Below are 21,722 nucleotides of genomic sequence, written 5' to 3' on the forward strand. Positions count from 1 at the left end.
TGGATGCTGTAGGATATACAGAATTGGTTAAGGTAAGGAAATGAAGCTTTTGGTAGATACCAAAGGCTCAAAACAGTAGATTCTCGAGAGGGGTATAGAAAATGAAGAGGTTGCTTTAAGAGAGCAAAATGGAGTCATGAAAAAATACTGGTGGGTACCATTAAGGAATATCCACAGGTGTTTTATAAGTACTTTATGGCCAAGAGAATAACCAGGGAAATGGTCGGGACCACTAGATATCAAAATAACAATCTGTGTGTGGAGCCAGAAGTCAAAGCTGAGGTTTTAATGATTAGTTTGCCTCTGTATTCATAGTAGGTAAGGATCATGTAAGTCTAGAGATCAGGAAAGGGGTCTATGGTAGGTGTGAAGGAATTAGCACTGAGAAAGAGGTTGTCTTCGTGGTTTTAACAGGCTTGTAAGTGGGTAAACTCCCAGACCCAGATGATATGTATCCAAGGCTGCGATGGGCGGTAGTGAACGAGATTTCAGGGGCTATAACAATAATTTTCAAATTCTCTCCGTTATTCAAAAAAGTTCTGAGGAACAGAATTAATCTCCAATAAGAGAGGTCAGGATTTTTCAAGGATCATCAGTATGGCTTTGTAAGGGTGAGTTGATGTCTAGTAAGTTTTTCGAGGAAGTGACTCAGCCTATAGATAAGATTAGGGCAGTTTATGTAGCCTACACATTAAGAGCCCATAGAATCCAGGGAAATTTGGCAAACTGGATCCAAACTTGGCTGAGTGGCAAGGGGCAGAGGGAGATGGTTGAATGATGTTTTTGTGACTAGAAGCCTATGTCCCGTGGCATACAACAGGTTCAATGCTAGATGTCTTGATGTTTGTTGTGTCTCATCTAGACATGAATGTAGAAGATACGATTAGTAGGCTCAGAGATGACACAAAATTGGAGGTGTGGTAAATAGAAAGAAGAAAAGCATTTTCTCTAGGACCACATAGACAGGCTGGTCAGATGGGTTCAAAAGCGGCAAATGCAATTTAATTCTAACAAGTGTGAGTTATTGCATTTTGGGAAGACTAACAAGGCAAGGGATCACACATCGAATGTGAAACTTAAGAGAAACAGAGGATCAGAGAGACTTTGGCATGTATGTTCATAGATCTTTGAAGACAGGGCAGAGAGATAAGGTTGTTAAGAAGGCATATGGAATACTTGCCTTCATTAGTCAAGGCATTGAATACAAGAGCAAGGAAGTTATGATGGAGCTGTTTATAATATTAGTTAGGCCACAACTGGAAACTTTTGTGCAGTTCTGGTGTCCATAAGACCATAAGATATAGGAGAAGAATTAGGCCATTCAGCCCATCAAGTCTGCTCTGCCATTCAATCATGGCTGATATGTTTCTCAACCCCATTCTCCTGCCTTCCCCCCACCTTGGATCCCCTAACTTAACAAGGATCTATTTACCTCTATCTTAAATATAGCCTGTGCCTTGGCCTCCACAGTCTTCAACAACAATGATTTCCACAGATTCACCACTCTCTGGCTGAAAAAAATCCTCATCATCTCAGTTCAAAGGGGTCATCCATTAACTCTGAGGCTGCACTCTGAGTTCCTAGTCTCTCCTATTAGTGGAAACACCTTCTCCATGTCCACTCTATCCAGACCTCTCAGTATTCAGTAAGTTTCAATCAGATCCTCCTTCTTCCATCTAAACTCCATTGAGTACAAATCCAGAGTCCTCAGCAGCTCCTCATTTGACAAACCCTTCATCCTGGAATCATTCTTGTAAACCTCATGTAGACCCTTCTCCAATGCCAATACATCCTTCCTTAGCTATGAGGTCTAAAACTGCTCACAATATTCCAAATGCAGTCTGACCAGAGCCTTATACAGCCTCAGCAGTACATACCTTCTCTTATATCCTGGCCAACTTGAAATGAATGTTAACATTGCATTTGGCCTTCCTAACTCCCAACTAAATATCCATGTTAACCTTAAGAGAATCCTGAGACAAGACTCCCAAGTTCCTTTGTGCTTCATATTTCTGAAGCTTCTCCCCTTTTTAGAAAATAATCTACGCCTGTACTCTCTCTAACAAAGTGCATAACCTTACAATTACACACATTGTATTCTATCTGCCACATCTTTACCCACTCTCATAGCCTGTCCAAGTCCTTCTGCAATCGTCATTGCATGCAAACCCAGGGAAATTGTGCACAAATTTGGTAGGCGACAGTATGTTTAAAGGTTTAAAACCATAAAATGCTGGAAATGCTCAGCAACGTTTGCGGACAGCAAAGCAGAGTTCATAATATGGGTTGATGGCCCTCCATCAAAGATGGTCATCAGGCAAAAGCCCTAAAGGAAGGGTGGTGAGCCACTGGGCCTGGAAGGTGAAGTGATTGTAACCTGATCAGCCTGGTGGACCTCAGAACATAAGTACCCTGATTGGGCTGTTAACTTGGTTCTATCAGGGAGCCCTGGCTAACAGATAAGAACAGGAGTTCAGACATTCTGACACTCTGAGAGCTGGCTCTGAGGAAGCTGGATCAGCCTCAAACATTTTCCATGTGTAAATAAAGGGTGACTTGGTGACGGGAAACTGGTCCCTGTAGAGTTATTTCGGAGGCACCAGTAATGAAGCCACTTTGGGAGAATGGGCGGACACCAAACACAAAGAGCATTCAAAGGGAAGGGGCACCCCAATAAGTATCACTCAGAGACAGTAAGAAATACCGATGCTCAAGTCAGAGATAACACAGTGTGGAGCTGGAGGAACTCAGCAGGCCAGGCAGCATCAGAGGAGCAGGAAAGCTGACATTTTGGGTCAGGACCCTTCATTTCTGCTTAAGCTTAACCTTAAAGCTTTAAATCGCCTTAAATCTTCCCATTGTTTCTGGATATTCCCGGATGGCAGTCGACACAACAAGGATGTTGTGCATGAATGGGTTGGGAATGTAATTATGCTAATTAATCAGCCAATATGGAGTAATTGTATAGAGCTTTCAGAGCTTTAGAAACAGCAGATGGGAACCAGGAGGCTTCCCAGCATCACCCTGTTAAAAAAAAGAGGTGGCAAGTGAGTGGACTTAGTGCAAGCAATCTAGCTATCTGTTCCACAGAATGCCAGAAAAGAAGGGAAAGTGGGAAGAGGATCAAAAGGGTGATGAGTGAGAGAAACTGCCGAGGCTTCAACAGGCCCCCAAGGGAGGATGTTGGGCAGCAGAGTGGGTTAAGACATCCAGCTCTAGGACATGTGTCAACAGCAACGTCAGGGTCAAGCAGATGGCATGTGTCAAGGTGTTGGGCACAGGGAAAGCGCACAGAGGAGTATGTGCCTAGCCTTCTAAATGAAGAAGACACCACCTTTCCTCGTTCGCACTGCTCCTAGTGTGGAGCTCCATTTGTCCAGTAGTGGATACGTGAACAGTATCCCTTGGGTTCTCTGTGCGTTCCTTCTGCCTCCCTTCATTCAGACATTTAATCCGTTATCTGTTATCAGCAATTCCTGTAGCTCTCACACTGTCCTGTATGCCCTACCATGTCCTCCTCCATGTGGGTCAGGATGGCCGGGGATGGAACTCCTAACCAAGTCTTCACCCTTTCCAGACATTCTGGGCTGCCTTCTGCTTCAAACTGAAAGGTGAGCATCTCCCAGTGAAAACTGACACAATACCAATGCAATGTGGCTGCCAGCAGCCTGTGATGGGGTTTAAGAATGTCTCCAGCTTGCAGACACTCTTGAGGAGCCTTGCTGGAGGTCAGCAATGATTTGCCATTGAGGTGTAGCTGTACCTCTGACAGGCCATACCACTGACTGATCTTGTCTGCCAATATCTGGGATGGTCACTCACTCCCTCTCCACTATTCAAACCCACTTGATTTGCTCAGACCAAAGGGATAAGAAGATGGTGTTCTCACTTTGGCGGAAGGAATATGGCTGTTGTCAGGTTTGCAGCACTGGATCCCGGTTATGTGGATGTCCCTGTGGCTGTTGACTTCCTCAGTGACTCCTGTTCCAGTTTGCTGAGTGAGTCACCTCCTCCAAGCACCTGAGGGAGGGGATCTGCTGCCTTGGCCTTGGATTTTGGAGGTGCGCTCGCAGGGAGGCACTGCTGAACTAGCAAAAGGTCTAGCCAAGATCTTCCTTATGCTGTTATTATTATCTCTTTCCTCCTTTTCTAAGTTTTTCCAGACGGTCACTCATACTTTTGGTCCTGACAGCCCTTAACAATATGATGCCAGTGCCTACTGATAAACAACCCGATGCCACTTCTGCCCATCAGTGATAGGTGTTCCAATACGTAAATGTCTGGCCTCTGGAAGGTCATGCAAGTGGTGAGTTTCCACCCAACACTCACTTTCAGCCCTAGTGGTGAGATGTAGCTGAAACATCCACTGTCAAAGTTTGTTTTGTGTAGATTCTTATCTATCACACCAGCTGAGCTCAATATGTCCTTACTTCAGGCATCTGCACTTTATCTCAGCGCCATAATCACTTACTTTCATGTGTCAAATATTGAGTAAAAAATCATTATTAAAATACCAATAACAAGCTGAATAAACGACTAATCTGACTCTGCAAATGTTGCATAATTTTCTACTTTATTTTATTTATGAGCCAATTAGACACCAGTTGCAAGTTTCTTAGGAAAGTAAATTATCGTTCTTAGTTCTTGCAATCATGACTGTTCCATACGATTAGCTGTGAACTTTTCTACTTCTCACACTGACCAAACAGATTCTAAATCTGCTTCCAACCACATCATCTAACTGCCAGGCTCCCAGTTTCTTTTGCATCTTTTGTTATTTATTTTTCCTGAGCTTGCCCTTTGTGATCAAGGTGATTTTTTTTCTCAGAACGTTGCTGCTACATATCTTTTACAATCCAAATTTTGACATTAAAAGCCCCTTTTTTGGACCCTGAATGCACTCAGAAGTTTGAAACTACGAACAAGAAGTAACAGTCAGTGCTTTCTATAATATCATACACAGCAGCATCATTCATAATACTAATTCCAGCAACCTCAAAAATAGAGAGAAAATCTGGAGCTAATTTCTGGAAAAACATCCACATTTCAGGCAAAATACAAACAAGCCAGAAAGGCAATGAAGTTAACTTATTTAATGCATTGAATCTGGAATTATTTGAATATGTTTAATGGACCCCAAAAACACAAGCTGTTATTATTTTGAGGCAATGCGAGGGAACATCATTGGAGACAAAATCAAAAATAGAAATTGCTGGAAAAGTTCAGTTGGTCTGGCAGCATCTCTAGAGAGAAATCAGAGTTAATGTTTCAGGTTTTGTGACCCTTCCTCAGACCTGTCAGACCTGCTGAGCTTTTCCAGCAATTTCTATTTTTGTTTCTGATTTACAGCATCTGCAGTTCTTTCAGTTTTTATTTAACATTAATGGAAGCCTTGCTTTTGACAATAGTTGGGTGATCTTTTGTCAGAAAATGCTATGTGTGGACACTAGGATGATATATACAAGCAAGTTCAACTTAGTTCCCTCCATTAAGCGAGTAGCTTGCTGGCAGTCAGGCCAGATCATTGTAATATGTGTCAGGAGTCACATCTGAGATCCTGTGAGATGTTGGCATGAGAAATTTACATGACCTTTCTTCACTTTGTGAATGGAGCTGCATGCCAATCATGTGAAGGCAAATAGGGCTGCCAACTAAATCTGCCTCAATCCAGAAACACTGGAAAACAGCCCAGTCAGAGCAGATTTAGTTCAGTCAAACCTAATGCCTGCAGGTTTCAACATACAGCCTGTCAGAGACAGCAGGTTTCTGGGAATTGTCAGATGGCCTTTCCATGAGTAAGTCCCTGGTTATTAGCAAAGCAGCAGCCAAGATTTACTCATCATGAAATAACTATTCCTATGCTTCCCATTGTTATGATTTCCTTTGATTTATTGCATCTGTTTGTGAACAGCTCACTATTGCCCATTCTTGATCAGATGTCTGTCTGGACTGATATCACGTCTTCTACAGTGCACAGGCTTTCAAAGTATCTGTCACCCAGTGGAACTGAAGAATATTTATTCTTCTGGCTTACTGAAGCACTCCTGTGCATCTACATAGTGAAGACCCAATTCAAATCCCAAGCTATCTGAGTTAGTTGTGGACTTCAAAATTGTACTAAAGCAGAACTTCATTAAAGGCAGAGTTAGGAGGAAAGTGGACTCTGTCTGCCTCCTGGCAAGGTGGAGAGAAAAGTTTGCTCCAATATGTCAGTTTCCTTCAACCAAATATCAGGAAATGTTGCACAAAATAAAATACTCCAAATATATTGATTTTTGTTCTTACAATAAACGTCACCTTAAATACATTTCCCTAACTTCCTCACTCAAGCTGGGCCAAGCCAAGAGAACCATTGCCATTCTGCTCAGATATGAGCTTCCATGCACACACATTATTCCAACAGGAGACCTCAAAGCTCTGCAGTGCTCTTCCCACTCCATGTTGAAAACTGGGAACATTTCCAATACCTGAGGTCAGCATGCATGTAGGATGTGTCTCCAGCTACAGCTCCTGGAAGCCTGGGCTTCAGAACTGGAGCAGTGCTTGGTGACACTGTGGAGTATCCTTGAGGTGGAGAGTGCTGTGGAAAGCACATACAGAGAGGTGGCCACACCACAGGCTCAGAATCCACAAGCAGGCAGGGAATGGTGACCATTAGACAGAGCAAGAGGCCTAAGCAGGCAGTGCAGAAGTCTCGTGTGGCTATTACGGCTTTGGGAATGGTCACTCAGGGAAAAGCATTAACAGCCAAATTGTTGCACATGATTGACTCTGCTGCACAGGGATAGAGTAAAAAGTGCAGAAATTCAACATTATAGAGGATTTAATTGTAAGGGGAAAGACAGGCATTTCTGTGCCTGCTAACGAGACTTCAGGATGGTGTGTTGCCTCCCTGGTGCTAGGATCAAGGACGTCTCAGAACGGCTACAGGAAATTCTGGAGGGGGAGGTTTAGCAATGTACACATTGGTATAGATGACATAGGTAAAGCAAGGAATGAGATCCTAAAAGCAGAATACAGGGAGTTAGGAAGTAAGTTGAAAAGTAGAACCTCAACGGTAGTGATCTCAAGGTTACTATCAGTGCCACATGCTAATCAGAATAGAAATCCAGGATTTATCAGATGAGTATGTGACTGAAGAGATGGTGGCTGAAGGAGGAGAGTTTCAGTTTCCTGGGGCTTTGGTCCCGGACCTGGCGTTGGTGGGACCAGTATAAACTGGATGCGTTACCCCTGGGTAGGACCAGGACTGATACCAGTGGATGAATTAATTGGGCAAATTGACGAAAAACAGTTGCAATATAGTCAGAATTATGGAGCCATGACTGCAGGGGGAAAATGAACACTCTGGAGTATTCAGTATTTAGGAAAGACAAACAAAAAGGAAAAGGTAGAGGAGTTGTGTTACTGGTTAAGGAGGAAACTAACGCCACAGTGAGGAAGGATATTCGCTCCAACAGTATGGAATCTGTATGTGTAGGGCTGAAAAATATCAAGGGGCAATCCATACTTTAGTGGGGATTGTATATAGACCCCCAAACTATAGGGGTAATGTTGGCAATAGAAATAAATGAGTAATTACAACATATGTAATAAAGGAGCATCTATGATTATGAGTGACTTTAATCTGCATATAGATTGAGCTAATCAGGCTAGTAACAATATCATGGAGGAGGAATTCCAGGAGTGTTTCCTGTGCCAATACTTTGAGAAACCAACCAAAGAACAGGCCAATAAACTGAAACAGCTGGAGAAACGCAGTAGGTCTGGTAGCATGTTCGGAGTTGATATTTTGAGTTCAATGACTCTTCTTCAGAAAGTTCTTCTGTTCTAAAGAAGGATCACTGTTAACTCTGTTTCTCTCTCCACTGATGCCACCAGATGGTGAATTTCTCCAGTAACGTCTGTTTTTGTTTATTTCAGATTGCCAGGATCCACAGTTCTTCATTTGATTTAGAGAACACGCCATCCTAAATTGTGCGTTGTGTAATAAGAAAGGAATAAGATTGTCAATCTAATTGTGTGAGGCACCTTGGGGATAAGCAACCAAAAAATGATAGAATTCCTCATCAAAATGGAGAGTGACGGAGTTGATTCTGAGATGAGGGTCATGAATCTAAAAAGAGGAAAATATGATGGTATGAGCTGTGGGAATGAATAGATTGGAAATGTTACTTAAAGGCATGATGTTAGAAAGGCATTGGCAGGCACTCAACAAACGTATGGGTAAGCTGTAACAATTGATCATTCCTGCCTGGCATGAAAGCAAATTGAGTAAGGTGGCCAAAACACAGCTTACAGGGGAAATTAGAGATAATATTAGATCCAAGGCGGAGGCATACACATTGTTGGGAAAGAATAACAGACCTGAGGGGTGGGCGCAGTTTAAAATTCAGGAATGGAAGACGAAGTGATTGATTAAGAAAAGGAAAATAGAGTACAAGAGTAAGCTCATGGGGAATGATAAGGACTGTAAAAGTTTTTATAGTTGTGTGAAGAGGAAAAGATTGGCGAAGACAAATGTAGGTCTCTTTCAGTCAGAAACAGGGAAATTTCTAATGGGGAGCAAAGAAATGGTTGACTAACTCAATAACTACTTTGGTTCTGTGTTCACAAAGGAGGACAGAACTAACATACCAGAGATAAAAAGCAAAGAACTGCAGATGCTGAAGATCACACATGATGGAGTACACAGGGTTTGGTGACAGCAAGGAACTGAAAGAAATCAGTATTAGTTGTAGAAAAATGGTTGTGGGAAATTGATGGGATAGAAGACCAGTAAATCTCCACGCCCTGATACTAACATCCCAGAGTAGTTAAGGGAGTGGCCACAGAAATTGTGGATGTATTGGTGGTCATCTTCAAGATTCTTCAGGTTCTGGAACAGTTCCTACAGATTGAAGGCTAGCTAATATAACCCCATTATTTAAAAGGGAGATAGAGAGCAAACAAAGAATTAGACACCAATTAGCCTGATGTCATTAGTATCATAGTCATAGAGTCATATAGTCAAACAGCATGGAAACAGAACCTTTCAGTACAACCAGTCCAGGCCATCCAAGTTTCCTAAACTAATCTAGTCCCACTTGTCTGCTTTTGGCCCATATCCCTCTAAACCTTTCCGATTCATGTACCTGTCCAAATGTCATTCAAATGTTGAGTCTGGTGTCGGTGGTGGGGAACATGCTAGAGTCCATTATCAAAGATTTTACAGCCGATCACTTAGAAAATAGTGACAAAATCAACCACAGTCAGCATGGATCTGCAAAAGGGAAATCATGATTGACAAATCTGCTGGAATTGTTTGAGGATGTAACCAGTAGAGTTAATGAAGGGGAGTCAGTGGATTTGGTTTATTTAGTCTTTCAAAGAACTTTGAACAAAGTCCCATCTTACAGACCAGTGTGTAAAATTAAAGCTCACAGGATTGGGGTTGGGATACTGAGCTGGACAGAAACCTGGTTAGCACAAATAATTGGAATAAATGGCTCTTCTTCCAAATGGCAGGCAGTGACTAGTGGAGTACCAGAGAGATCAGTGCTAGAAACCCAGCTATTCACAATATGTATTAATGAGAAAGAAACTAAATGTAATATCTCCAAATTTGTAGGTGACCCAAAGCTGGGTGGAAAGGTAAGCTGGGAGGAGGTTGCAGTGATGTTGCAGTGTGATTTGGACAGACTTGAGTGGACAAATTCATTGCAGATGCAGTCTATTGTGAATGAATGTGCGGTGATCCGCTTTGGTAGCAAAAACAGAAAGGCAGACTATTATCTGATTGGCTGTAAATTGAGAGAGGGGATTGTGCAACAAGACCTGGGTGACCTTGCACACCTGTTGCTGAAGTAAGCATACAGGATCAGCAGGCAGTAAAGCAGGCAAATGGTATGTGGGCTTTCTTAGTGAGAGGATTTGAGTCCAGGAGCAGGGAGATCTTGCTGCCATTATACAAAGCCTTGATGAGACCACCCCTAGAATATTGAGTGCAGTTTTGGTTCCCTTATCTGAGGAAGCATGTTCTCACTAAAGAGGGAGGACAGTAAGTTTACTAGACTGATTTCTGGGATGGCAGGACTGGATGAGAAGAGTTTGTTCAGAAGAATGAGAGTTATCTGATAGAAACCTGTGAAATTCTAACAGGACTAGACAGGTTAGGTACAGGAAGAATGTTCCTGATGGTGGGGAAGTCCAGAACCAGTGGTATTGTTTAAGGATAAATGGTCAACCTTTTAGGACTGAGATGAGGACAGGTTTCCTTACCCAGAGAATAGTGAGCCTGTGGAATTCACTACCATAGAATGCACACTTAGGAAAAAGCCCATTCATTCCAACTATTCGATTCCTGTCTGCCTAACCAGGTTTCTATCGGTCTCAAATCCCACCCCCAATCTCATGAGTGATAATGGGAACTGCAGATGCTGGAGAATCCAAGATAACAAAGTGTGGAGCTGGATGAACACAGCAGGCCAAGCAGCATCTCAGGAGCACAAAAGCTGACGTTTCAAAACTAGACCCTTCATCAGAGCATGCTTTAATTTTACACATTAGTCCATAATGTCAGATTTTGTTGCAAGTCTTTTGAAACACCAAATAAGCCACATCTACTGGCTCTTCCTCATCAACTCAACTGGTTACAGCCTTGAAGAATTCCAGTAGATTTGTCAATCATGATTTCCCTTATGTAAATACATGCCTTTAAATAAAAAAGCCTCAAGCGAGCTCACGGCTAACTCTTAAGGCTGTCCCAAATCTATTCGGCTAATGTATGGTCTCACTAGCATGTCTGATTCTATCACTGTTTTCTAAGTGATCTGCTTTAAAATCCTCAATAATGAACTCTAGCATCTTTGCCACAACTGACACCAGACTTGCTGGTCAATTATTCCCCGGTTGTTTCTTTATCTTCCTTTTCAAATAGTGGGGTTACATTAGCTACCCTACAAACTCGGTTCCAGAGCCTGAAAAATCTTGGAGGATGATCACCAGTGCATCCAATATTTCTAGTGCCACTTCCTTTGGTACTCTGGGATGTAGATTATCAGGGTCCTGAGGTTTATTGGCCTTCAATCTCATCAATTTCCCATTACCCAATTCTCTAATAATATGGATTTCTTTCAGTTCTTCCCTCTCAGTGAACCATGTTCCCTGTCATTTCTGATCTTCAGCATCAGCAGTTCTTTGTTTTGTGCCTGCAATTCTTTTCCTCTTCTTCTCCACTGATTTCATTCTGTTAAAACATTTTCTCAAAACTCACCTTTAGCTGAGCTTTCATCCTCCCATACTTATACCCTCTACCCCCTTGCCACGTGCGAAACAATTGGGATTTCGTTTCTCCAGTGAAAGTATTCAGATACAATGTTATGAAACCAAGTGCTATGACAATGTTCTCTTGCAAAACATTAATGTAGAAGTTTAAAAATATAAATATAATTAATGAACGGTACAAGAAAGTCTGTTGTTCCACTTCAAAACATCCTAAAAAAAATTACCTTTAATCCTGCACTCTGTTCCTACTATTGTATCAGTGTTGCACACTGTGTGGAATCGCATTACAGGCTGTAACTCTCAGCAAAGACTTATTTTTTGCCTGCCAAAATAATGCAATGTGGACACAAGGACGAAGTATCACCTTTAATTGTTAGGTATTTAAGACAGCATGCCATTCACTTGACGTTTAACACAGAGAGCTCTGGAGAAGATATAGCCTCTCAAACAGAGGTTACTACAGCATTTAATGCTAGTGAGACCATACATTAGCCGAATAGATTTGGGACAGCCTTAAGAGTTAGCCGTGAGCTCGCTTGAGGCTTTTTTATTTAAAGGCATAAACGTAGAACGTTTTATATAATGCGCAGATTATTGTTTCTGATACTGCCTCAGCTGTTAGCAACTGGTACATGTGATACAAGCCTAGGTCCTCAACAAGAAGGAAAGCATGAAGGTAAGACGATTTGTTGCTTCGACAGGAAATGTTTCATTTCGATTGATTTGAAAAATCTTACCATGGGGAACAAATTGATCTCCTGTATTTGTTACTGCTATCTCAGAAATGTGCTTTCAGCAAATAGTTGTTAACAATGTGAAAGTCTTTTTGATAAGGCAAGGAATGAAAGATTAGTGTAAATTTAAATTATAAAATGGGATTTTCCTTAAATTTTAACAAGGATGCATAGAACTCGGTTACCGGGCTACCCAGTTGAATACCTTTTTAAAGCATGAAACAGTCTGACTCGATCTTCGTATACAGTTTCTGTACAGTGCAATCATTTCAGTTTGTGAAGCCTCAAGACATGCTCTGGAATTTAAAATGACTGTGTAAGTGTGAATGTGTTTATTCGCGTCTAATAGATCATTTGTTTGTTAGAATTTAACGTTACTAATTGTTTCCTGACATATACAACATGTTCGAATGTTCCATGTAATCATTTTTCTTCACTGGTCGCTTTATCTATTCGGTGGTCCCTGTAATGACCTGCGCAAATAATAATCTATTCAATACTTGAAATAGACATTTCAGAGAGCTTAGCAGATGGGAGGTCATGTTGCTGCTGTGCAGGACATTAGTTATGCCACTTTTGAAATACTTGTTCAATTTTGGTCTCCTTCCAGGAAAGATGTTGCTAAAGTTGAAAGGTGCAGAAAAAACTTGCAGGGTTGGAGGGTTTGAGCTATAGGGAGAGACTGAATAGGCCAGGGCTATTTTCCCTGGAGCCTCCGAAGCTGAGGGGTGACCTTCTTTTCTGGAGGTTTATAAAATCATGAGGGGCATAGATAGGGTGAATGGCCAAGGTGTTTTTCCCCAGGTGGGGGAGTCCAAAATGAGGGGGCATAAGTTTAAGGTAAGAGGGGAAAGATTTAAAAGGGACTGAAGGGGCAATTTTTTTTCAGAGGGTGGTGAGTGTACGGAATGAGTTGCCAGAGGAAGTGGTGAAGTCTGGTACAACAACAATCAAAAGGCATCTATATGAATAAGAAGGGCTTAGAGGGATATAGGCCAAATGCTGGCAAATGGAACTAGATTAATGGAGGATATCTGATCAGTATGTAGGAAGTGGACTGAAGGGTCTGTTTCCTTGCTGTATGACTCTGACTTTGTGTAAGTTTGCAAAAAGTAGTAAGCTGAAGCACATACAGTGGGAATAAACTTTTTTAAGCTTTGGAAAATAATGTAGATAATCACCTGGCTTTGTCCTTCAAGATATTGGCAACTATATTTTTTTTAAAAAAAGGAACAGGCCTGCAGTTATATAGTGCAAAACTTTGGATGGGGTACCGCCTTATGAATGAGAAAGCAGCATTTTGCCATCTCAGGTGGACCTAGAAGATCCCACTGTGTTATTTAGAGAAGAGCAATAGAATTCTCCTGGTATCCTGGCCAACATCTCTAAATCAGACTTCCCAGTTATTTGTCTTATTGCCATTTGTGAGATCTTACTGCACTTGCATAATCTGACATGTTCCTTACATTGTCACAATAAGAGTACTGTACAGTAATAACTAGTTGTGGATCATTTTGAGGTAATGAAAATGCTGTATAAATATATCAATGAGATCTAACTATGTCTGTATGTATTATATACAACTATTTTCTCTTTAAGCTCGCATTCATCCTTTAATGCTGCTTTTTTTCACTTTGTCTGTGGTGTAATCTCTTTTTCTTCTACTCCTCTCTCTGTTCTTCCTTCCTTGTTTGGATCTGACTTCAATTCAAGGCCCAAAATTTGGTTAGGATAAGGTCATAATTTTTAAAAATTAAAATAACCACTAAATGTTTTGGTGAATCTGTAAGCTTTTTGATATTGCGCGCTCTCAGTAGGTGTTTTGAAACCTGATAGGATGGTAACTCAAGCATTGGTGGATTTTTTTCCACTTCACTTTCCTCACTTGTCTTTCCTCATTTACCTTGCATTGATAGTCAAATGCTGGCGTATTAGCATGGAGTAGTTAAATTTAAATGGGCGCATCTAGCTGGAGGCAGAGCTGAAATGCAGGATAGAAACTGCTGAGCGGAGCTCAGCATAAGGTAGGGCCATTTTACCTTGTATCTCGTGTCGCATTTGAATAAGCAGGACAGATTCCTGTGTGCTCCTGTAAGGAGTGACATCAAGGGAGGCAGACAGGGAAAGAATTCTGGGCATGCAAGGGAATGGTTTTTGCTACAAAATGCACACTAGAGTGGGCAGTTGACAGCTGATCCACTTCCATACTTCTGTGATGCCATTGCCAGGAGAGAAGACCAGGTGCCGGAAGATCTGAGGATAACTTGCAAAACCAGGTGGACCTTTCCAGCTTTTCTCCTATTCCAGCTACCACCAAAAATTAAATGCAGTTCACTAATTTTTCTGTCTCTGACTCCTGCCATGGGTCACCTGTCCTAGTTGACCCCTCAGTGGGCCTTCTAAATTCTTAATGTCAAAAACCTGTGGCAGTGCTCATTGTAAAAGGGTTTCCAGATTCGCCAAAGGGCCTAGTCCTCTTTCCTGGAATCCAGTTTATTAAGAAAGTTGTGACGTGGGGGATTAGAGCCAATGGTTGGGAGCTGTGAGAGCTATCAGGAAAAGGAATGTAATCACAGACCACGTTCATCATTGCTGCATTTTAAGGCAGATCCTAAAATCTACTTTTGAGTTTCAAAGTATAAAGAGTAACTGCAAACTTAATATGCTGCAAAAATTAAAAACCTCAAAGTTTGTAACAGATTTTGCCCAGACCTAGCCTAAGACCACAAGACAAGAGCAGAATAGACCATTCAGCCCAATAAATCTTCTCCACCACTCAGTGAGATCATGGCTGATTTAACGATCCTCAACTCCACCTTCCTGCCTTGTCCCCATAACCCCCTTGACGCCCTTATTGATTAAAAATCTGTCAATATCAGCCTTGAATCTAATTAACAGCCTGGCTTCTAGAGGCTTCTGCAGTAATAAACTCCACAGATTGACTGACTTAAAAACTGAAAGAACTGCAGTTGCTGTAAATCAGGAATAAAAACAGAAGCTATTGGAAAAGCTCAGCAGGTCTGGCAGCATCTGTAGAGGAAAAAAATCAGTTATGTTTTGGGTCTGGTGACCCTTCCACGGAACTGATAGTAGCTGGGAAAATAGGGACTTATACAGATTCACTACCCACAGAACAGAAGAAATTTCTGTCTGTCTTAAATAGGTGACCTTTACAGTTACATTGTCCTTGCACTTATAGTGACTCTTCATAAGGAATCGCTTGATTCTTCAGAACAACCTGGGCTTATAGCATCAAAATTTCATACAATAATCCCATCATGGTTATTGTACTGCACCAGGTAGTTACATCCGTCAGATCAGAGGTACCATACCAGCAGCAGACTGCAGCATTTCATTGGCTGCACAGTGCTATGAGAATATCAAAGTTATGGAGGGCTATAAATAAATGCAAATTTATATCTCCCCTCTGTTTTTCCCTGAAACTGTAGGCACTGAGTGACCAGTGATGGTTCCACTTGCCCACACTGGAAAATGCCAGTGGCTTTGGGCAGAAAAGGGCCTGCTTTTTAGGAAAGTTATAGGGTGCTTAATGGTGGCATCTCCATGAAAACCTGCGTGAGATCAGCCTTGGAGTGGCTAATCGCATCCATAATCTGCCAATGGTTGTACAGCGGCAGTTTCTGACTCCTTATTCTGTAACTAAGCCCAAAGGCAATGTTCAGGCCTGCTCTGCCTCAGACCACCTATAGTACAAAAGATTATTACCCAGTACTGATACTCAGCATAGCACCCCTGCCAGCTGGCCCGCCCTTTGGTACCAGAATGGGAAGGTGACTTTGAACATTTGCATAAGGTAAGGGTGATGAAGCCTCTGGTGCCTTACACAGTGGAGGTTAGATTGGTTTGCTAGTTGCTTTGGCACGTGCCAGGCTGGCTTACTCCTGGAGTAAAAATGGGCTTTATCCTATCAATGCAAATTAGAATAAATCATGCCCCCCACTCATAATTAAAGGCTGTGCCAACTATGCATTGACCCACGAATTCACTGAGCCAATTATAAAACAACAGCAGAAAATGCTGAAACAAAAACAGAAATTGCTGGAAAAGCTCAGCAAGTCTGGTAGCATCAGAGTTAACGTTTCGGGTCCAGTGACCTTCCCTCAATCCAGCAGAAAATGTTGGATACACTCAATAGGCCTTCATCACCTGTGGCAAAAGAAGAGCAAATTATTAAAATTGGAACTTCTTTTAAGCAAGTGAGGAAGGGAAGGGGGAGCAGAAGATCCACTGGTAATCTGTGGTATTTATGGAATGATTGACCCTTATTTTTGCACCATCACTTAAGAGACAACAATATCTAGTGCAGTGTAAATGTAATATGCAGAGTTACCATCAAGAGTTGCCAGGGATAGAGATTATGATCTGAAATTGTTGAACTCAGTGCTGACTCTGGAAGGCTGTAAAATGCCCATTTAAAAGATCTGGTGCTATTCCTTGATCTTGGGTTGAGCTTCATTATGACGGCTTAGAAAGCCATGTTCAGAAAGATCAGACTGATAGTGGAGTGAAGAATAAAAATGATAGGCCAAAAAACGCTTTGAGTTTTGCTTGAAGACTGACTGAATGGAGCTGTTCTGTCAAGCAGTCACTCAATCTACATTAAGACTCTCCAGCACAGTTAGCAGTAGTGTAAATTGAAAGACCGATAACTAACTAAATCACTGTTTAACGTGGAAGGTATATTTGGGACCTCAGATGGTGAGTGGGGAGGAGGTAAAAGAGCAGATGTTGCATCTCCTGTGTTAGCATGGAAGAATGCTGAGGGGAAGTGTTGATGGGAGAATGCTGATAGCTGACATGTAGAAAATGGAACTGATACAGCTGAGGGCTCCACCAAACTCGGTGAGGATAATCCTCTGTTAAGAAAAGGGATTTTTTTTTGTAGTAAGCTGCATGATCAAAGGAACTGGGAGAACGGAGTGCACTCCTTTGTCAGGAAGCCAGGCAGAAGGATGATTGAAAAATGAGAAGGAAAACCAAACATGATCTGAAATGTTATTGCATATTTTATGACAAGTGCATTTTATTATAGCGTGATTTGAGACCAAGCACAGGATTTGTCTTTTATCCGTACACGCATGATTTAGCAGCAGGCCTACAAGCTACAATTTAGGAACAAATTTTGACCTAAAGGAGGTGAGAGATGTAGAAAGACAAAGATTTTTAAGTAGGGAATTCCAGAGTTTGGTGCCTCAGCAGCTGGTTAACAAGAAAAACATAGCCATGTGCCAGGAAAATGAAATGTGAGGCTGGATGAACACAGCAGGCTAAGCAGCATCTCAGGAGCACAAAAGCTGACGTTTCAGGCCTAGACCCTTCATCAGAGATCCATATGCCAGGAACTCTGGTTCTACAACTAATACTTGAGCTTTCAAACCTTTTGTACAGATGCAGGCTTATAAGCACCATTCTCTGGTGATTTTAAAAAGGCTTGACAGACAGGAAAAGGTATGTGAAGTGTCATAACTTTGATTTGATTGGACCCTTTTAGATTACAGGATGTTGCCCTGGAGCTGCATAAACAGCAAGCAATGCAGCACAGGAACAGGCCCATCAGCCTTTCAAGCCTGCGCTGAGACATTTTGCCTTTCCAAACTAAAACCACCTTTACTTACAGGATCTATATTCTCTATTCCCTTTCTATTCATGTATTCGTCCAGATGTTTCTTGAATGTTGCTATTGTGCCTGGTCCATCACCTCCTCTGGCAGGGTCTTCAGGCACTCACCACCCTTTTGTGTTTTTAAAACACACATTTCTCTCAAACTATACCACCCCCCCACCCCCCGCACCTTGATCCTGTGTCCCCCATGGTAACTGCCGTCTCTGTTCTGGGGGGAAAAAGCCTCATACTACCCACTCTATCCATGCCATTCACAATCTTTTAAACTTCTATCAAGTTGCCCCTCTACCTCCTGTGTTCCAGTGAAAACACAGCCAATTTTTCTTTATAGCTGAAATCCCCCATACCAGGCAACATCCTGGTAAACCTATTCTGTACCCTCTACAAAGCATCGACATCCTTCTGGTAGTGTGGTAACAAGAAGCATGAAGTTTACAACTCTAACTCAATATAGTTGTGTTTTACAGTAACTATTACTGTTAATGGTTACTGGGCCTTGTATAATGAATTCTTCAAAATTCATTATTGAATCCTTAGACTCCCTATCGTGTGGAAGCAGGTATATGGCCCAACAAGTCCACACCGACTTTATGCAAAATATCCCACCCAGACTCTCACCCTGCCCTATCCCTGTAACCCTACACTTCACATGGCCAATCCACCCAACCTCTTTGGACTGTGGAAGGAAGCCCATGCAGACACTAGGAGAATGTGCAAACTCCACACAGACAGTCTGAAGCTGGAATTGAACCTAGGTCCCTGGCACTATGCTGCAGCAGCAGTGCTAACCACTGAGTCACAGCTCTGCCCATTTATCTTCAGGTCATTATTCGTCAATAGTGAGGATTAAAATCCTATATCAAAGATCCTAATTTAAGATTTTTCGGCATTTAGCAGTTCAAACATGACTGCAACAAAAACAGTAGATCTTCTTGTTTTGCTCCATCTATGGGTATCTGACAATGGTCGGAGGGAATAACCAGCTGTCACTTGACCTGTTGACTACAACAGATGGAACTGACCAAAGCAGCCTGTTCACGTTGTTGTCCTCTTTTTCTGGAATTTTTTTAAACTTGTGAAATGGTGGCTAACCTTCACAAAGCTATGTGCATAAAGTGACAAGAATACAGAATGTGCTACCACATGGAGTGGTTGAAGCGATTTGGGCACCAGGTCATTTAGGATGCAGCTTGATGAAATGAGAGGGAGAAGAGGCTACAGGAGAGGTCATTTGAGACCGAAGACAGGAAATTTCCACTCGTGCCTTGCATAACTCCTGACCCAAGTCCATTGCCACAGGACCTGGCAGCTTCCTTATGGCAGACTTTGTGGCAGTTTCCAGGATCAGTGTGAAGCCCTCCCTCTCCTCACACCCAGCCCCAGCCCCACTTCCTGCGGGCACCATACCAACATAGCTGCAGCTGCATGCCACCCTCCCCCTTCACAGTAGTGGTCTGGCAGCCCTAACCATATTTGTTTTTACTCGTTTTATTTGTTGGCACTGAGGTGAATCTTTCTCTTGCCTGCCTCACCAGGCTGTCATAGTCTCAGTACTACAGAACCTTCTATTGCCACTCCTCATTCAGGATGAGCTAAGTCGTCTATAATTGCTCAGTGACTACACCCTCCAACCATTTGTACAATTGTACAAAAATTGGGTGCAAGACCATTTCTGACATTGTGCAGTCAGGAAATGTACTTGGTTCCAATATTGGGACCTAGTCTAAGAACAAAAGTGCTGACCATAGCATCTTTATAACATTAAATCTTCCAAACTGTAACATCGGCTTAACCTCAATTCATTGATACAAATTGGCACCACATCCATACAATATTTTGTGAATCCCGCGAGTTTGGAGTGTGGCCTTCTAAAATTTTATGATAGAATTATACGACTGGAAGCAACTTCAATGTTTGGAATTTGTTCATTAAAACTTTGGTAACAAGTGATGAGGTCTGTCCCAAGATTACCCATGTGCTAATCTCTTAATCATAGTCCATATTCCTGTGGGGGAAACCCAGAATGAGGGAAAGGTGCTTTAGGGCAGCACAGTGGTTCAGTGGTTAGCACTGCTGCCTCACTGTACCAGGGACCCAGGTTCAATTCTACCCTTGTGCGACTGTCTGTGTGGAGTTTGCACGTTCTCACCACGTCAACATGGGTTTCCTCTGGGTGCTCCGGTTTCCTCCCAAAGTCCAAAGATATGCAGCTCTGATGGATTGGCCGTGCTAAATTTCCCCCATAGTGCCTGAGGATATACAGGCTAGATGTGTTAGCTGTGGAAAATGCAGAGTTACAGGGATAGGATAGGGAGGTGGGTCTGGATGGGATGGTGTTTGGAGGGTCAGTGTGGACTCAATGGGCCAAATGGCTTACTTCCACACTTGGGGATTTTATTGTTCTACAAGTGGTCTCTTCCAGGTGGAAAGGTAAAAGAGCAAGAAACTATTGTTTGTGCTGGAATAGTGAAAAGTTTTCAGTGTAGTGTTATGGGGAGAAAGTCGTCTACCTAGTTTCTCCTTTACTTTCTGAAAACTCTAAAGGAGAAATGATGCTAAATAGAATCTCCCCAAATATCACACCAGAATTGTTAACATGCATAGCATAGGAACGTAGAAGATAGGAACAGGAGGAGGCTATTCGGCCGTTTGAGCTTGCTCTGCCATTCTTCATGATCATGGCTGATCATCCAATTCAATTGATAACGAGGTGTAGAGCTGGATGAACACAGCAGGCCAAGCAGTATCAGACGAGCAAGAAGGCTGATATTTTGGGCCTAGACCCTTCGTCAGAAAATTTTCTAAAATTTTGTTATCTCAAGTTCTCCAGCATCTGCAGTTGCTATTATCTCATCCAATTCAATAGCCTGCTTTCTCCCCATAACCTTTGATCCCATTCACCCCAAGTACTTTCTCTAGCTGCTTCTTGAATACATTCAATGTGTTGACATCAATTACTTCCAGCGGTATAGGAACATAAGAACAACTTTTAAAGTCTCTTGAGTTGATTGAGTCTATTACTGTTAGAGATAGTAAGAACTGCAGATGCTGGAGTCAGACTAAAGGGTGTGGACTTGGACAGCAGGTCAGAAAAGGGTCCCGACCCGAAACGTCAACTTCCCTGTTCCTCTGCTGTCTGATCAGCTGTGTTTCTTTAGCTCCACATTTTATTACTGTTCCTGCCATTCATGCTAAGCATTATTCCTTTATTACCCTTTAAGCATGCTAGTGAATGTAAGGCTTACATGCATTGAAAATGCCACAAGAAAGGGTAAAGAACATTTGCCTCATAATGAAGAACATGTTTCTGAATATTGGAACTTAATCATCTAAAAAATATGTCCCTTTATTTAGACCTTAAGACCATTAGACATAGGAACATAAATTAGGCCATTCAGCCCATCAAGTTTGCTTCTCCAGTCAATAAAGACTGACCAGTTTCTCAACCCCATTCTCCCGCTTTCTCCCCATAACCCTTGATCCCCTTAACGATCAAGGGCCTATCCATCTCAATCTTAAATGTACTCAGTGACCTGGCCCCCAGCCTTCTGTGGCATAATTCCATAGATTCACCACTCTCTAGCTAAAGAAGTTTCTCCGTATCTCTGTTCTAAAAGGCCTTCCCTTTAGGACCTGAAGGCACAGCCTTAGAGTAGTCTCTCTTATCAATGGAAACCTCTCCCCAATATCCACTCTGTCCAGGCCTTTCAGTATTCTGTAAGTTTCAATTGGATCCTCCCTCATCCTTCTAAACTCTGAGTATAGACCCGGAGTCCTCAAATGTTCGTCATGTTAAGCTTTTCATTGCTGGGACCATTCTTCACAAGATATATGGGGCCCAAAACTCCACAAAATACTCCAAATGCAGCCTGACCAGATCCTCCTACAGCCTCAGTAGTAAATCCCTGTTTTTATATTCAAGTCCTCTCAAAATAAATGCCAAAGTTGCATGTGCCTTCCTGACTACTGACTCACCCTCAGGTTCACCTTGAAAGAATCCTGGACTAGAACTCAAGTTTCTTTGTACTTCAGACTTCTGAATTTTCTCCCCATTTTTAAAAAAAATAGTCTGTGCTTCTA

The 21,722-nt window shown here is 42.1% G+C and overlaps 1 protein-coding gene across 7 annotated transcripts in view; it reads left to right on the plus strand.

The window, feature by feature from the left end:
* Window positions 1-11,653: 11,653 nt before the first annotated feature.
* ca9 (carbonic anhydrase IX) overlaps window positions 11,654-21,722 on the plus strand; it is a 98,377-nt gene continuing 88,308 nt past the window's right edge. For 4 of the 7 annotated variants that reach the window (XM_059649039.1, XM_048535312.1, XM_059649035.1 and 1 more), the window contains exon 1: window positions 11,655-11,941. Coding sequence is in view for 6 of the 7 variants with exons in the window: in XM_048535312.1 (XP_048391269.1) it covers window positions 11,848-11,941 (94 nt within the window). In the remaining variant the exon portion in view is untranslated. Of the gene's footprint in view, window positions 11,942-21,722 lie in introns of all 7 variants that reach the window. The other 3 variants (XM_059649030.1, XM_048535365.1, XM_048535356.2) reach the window with 1 other exon arrangement.

Source organism: Stegostoma tigrinum, chromosome 1 (genome assembly GCF_030684315.1).
Source record: "Stegostoma tigrinum isolate sSteTig4 chromosome 1, sSteTig4.hap1, whole genome shotgun sequence".
In the NCBI taxonomy this organism is placed as follows: Eukaryota; Metazoa; Chordata; class Chondrichthyes; order Orectolobiformes; family Stegostomatidae; genus Stegostoma; species Stegostoma tigrinum.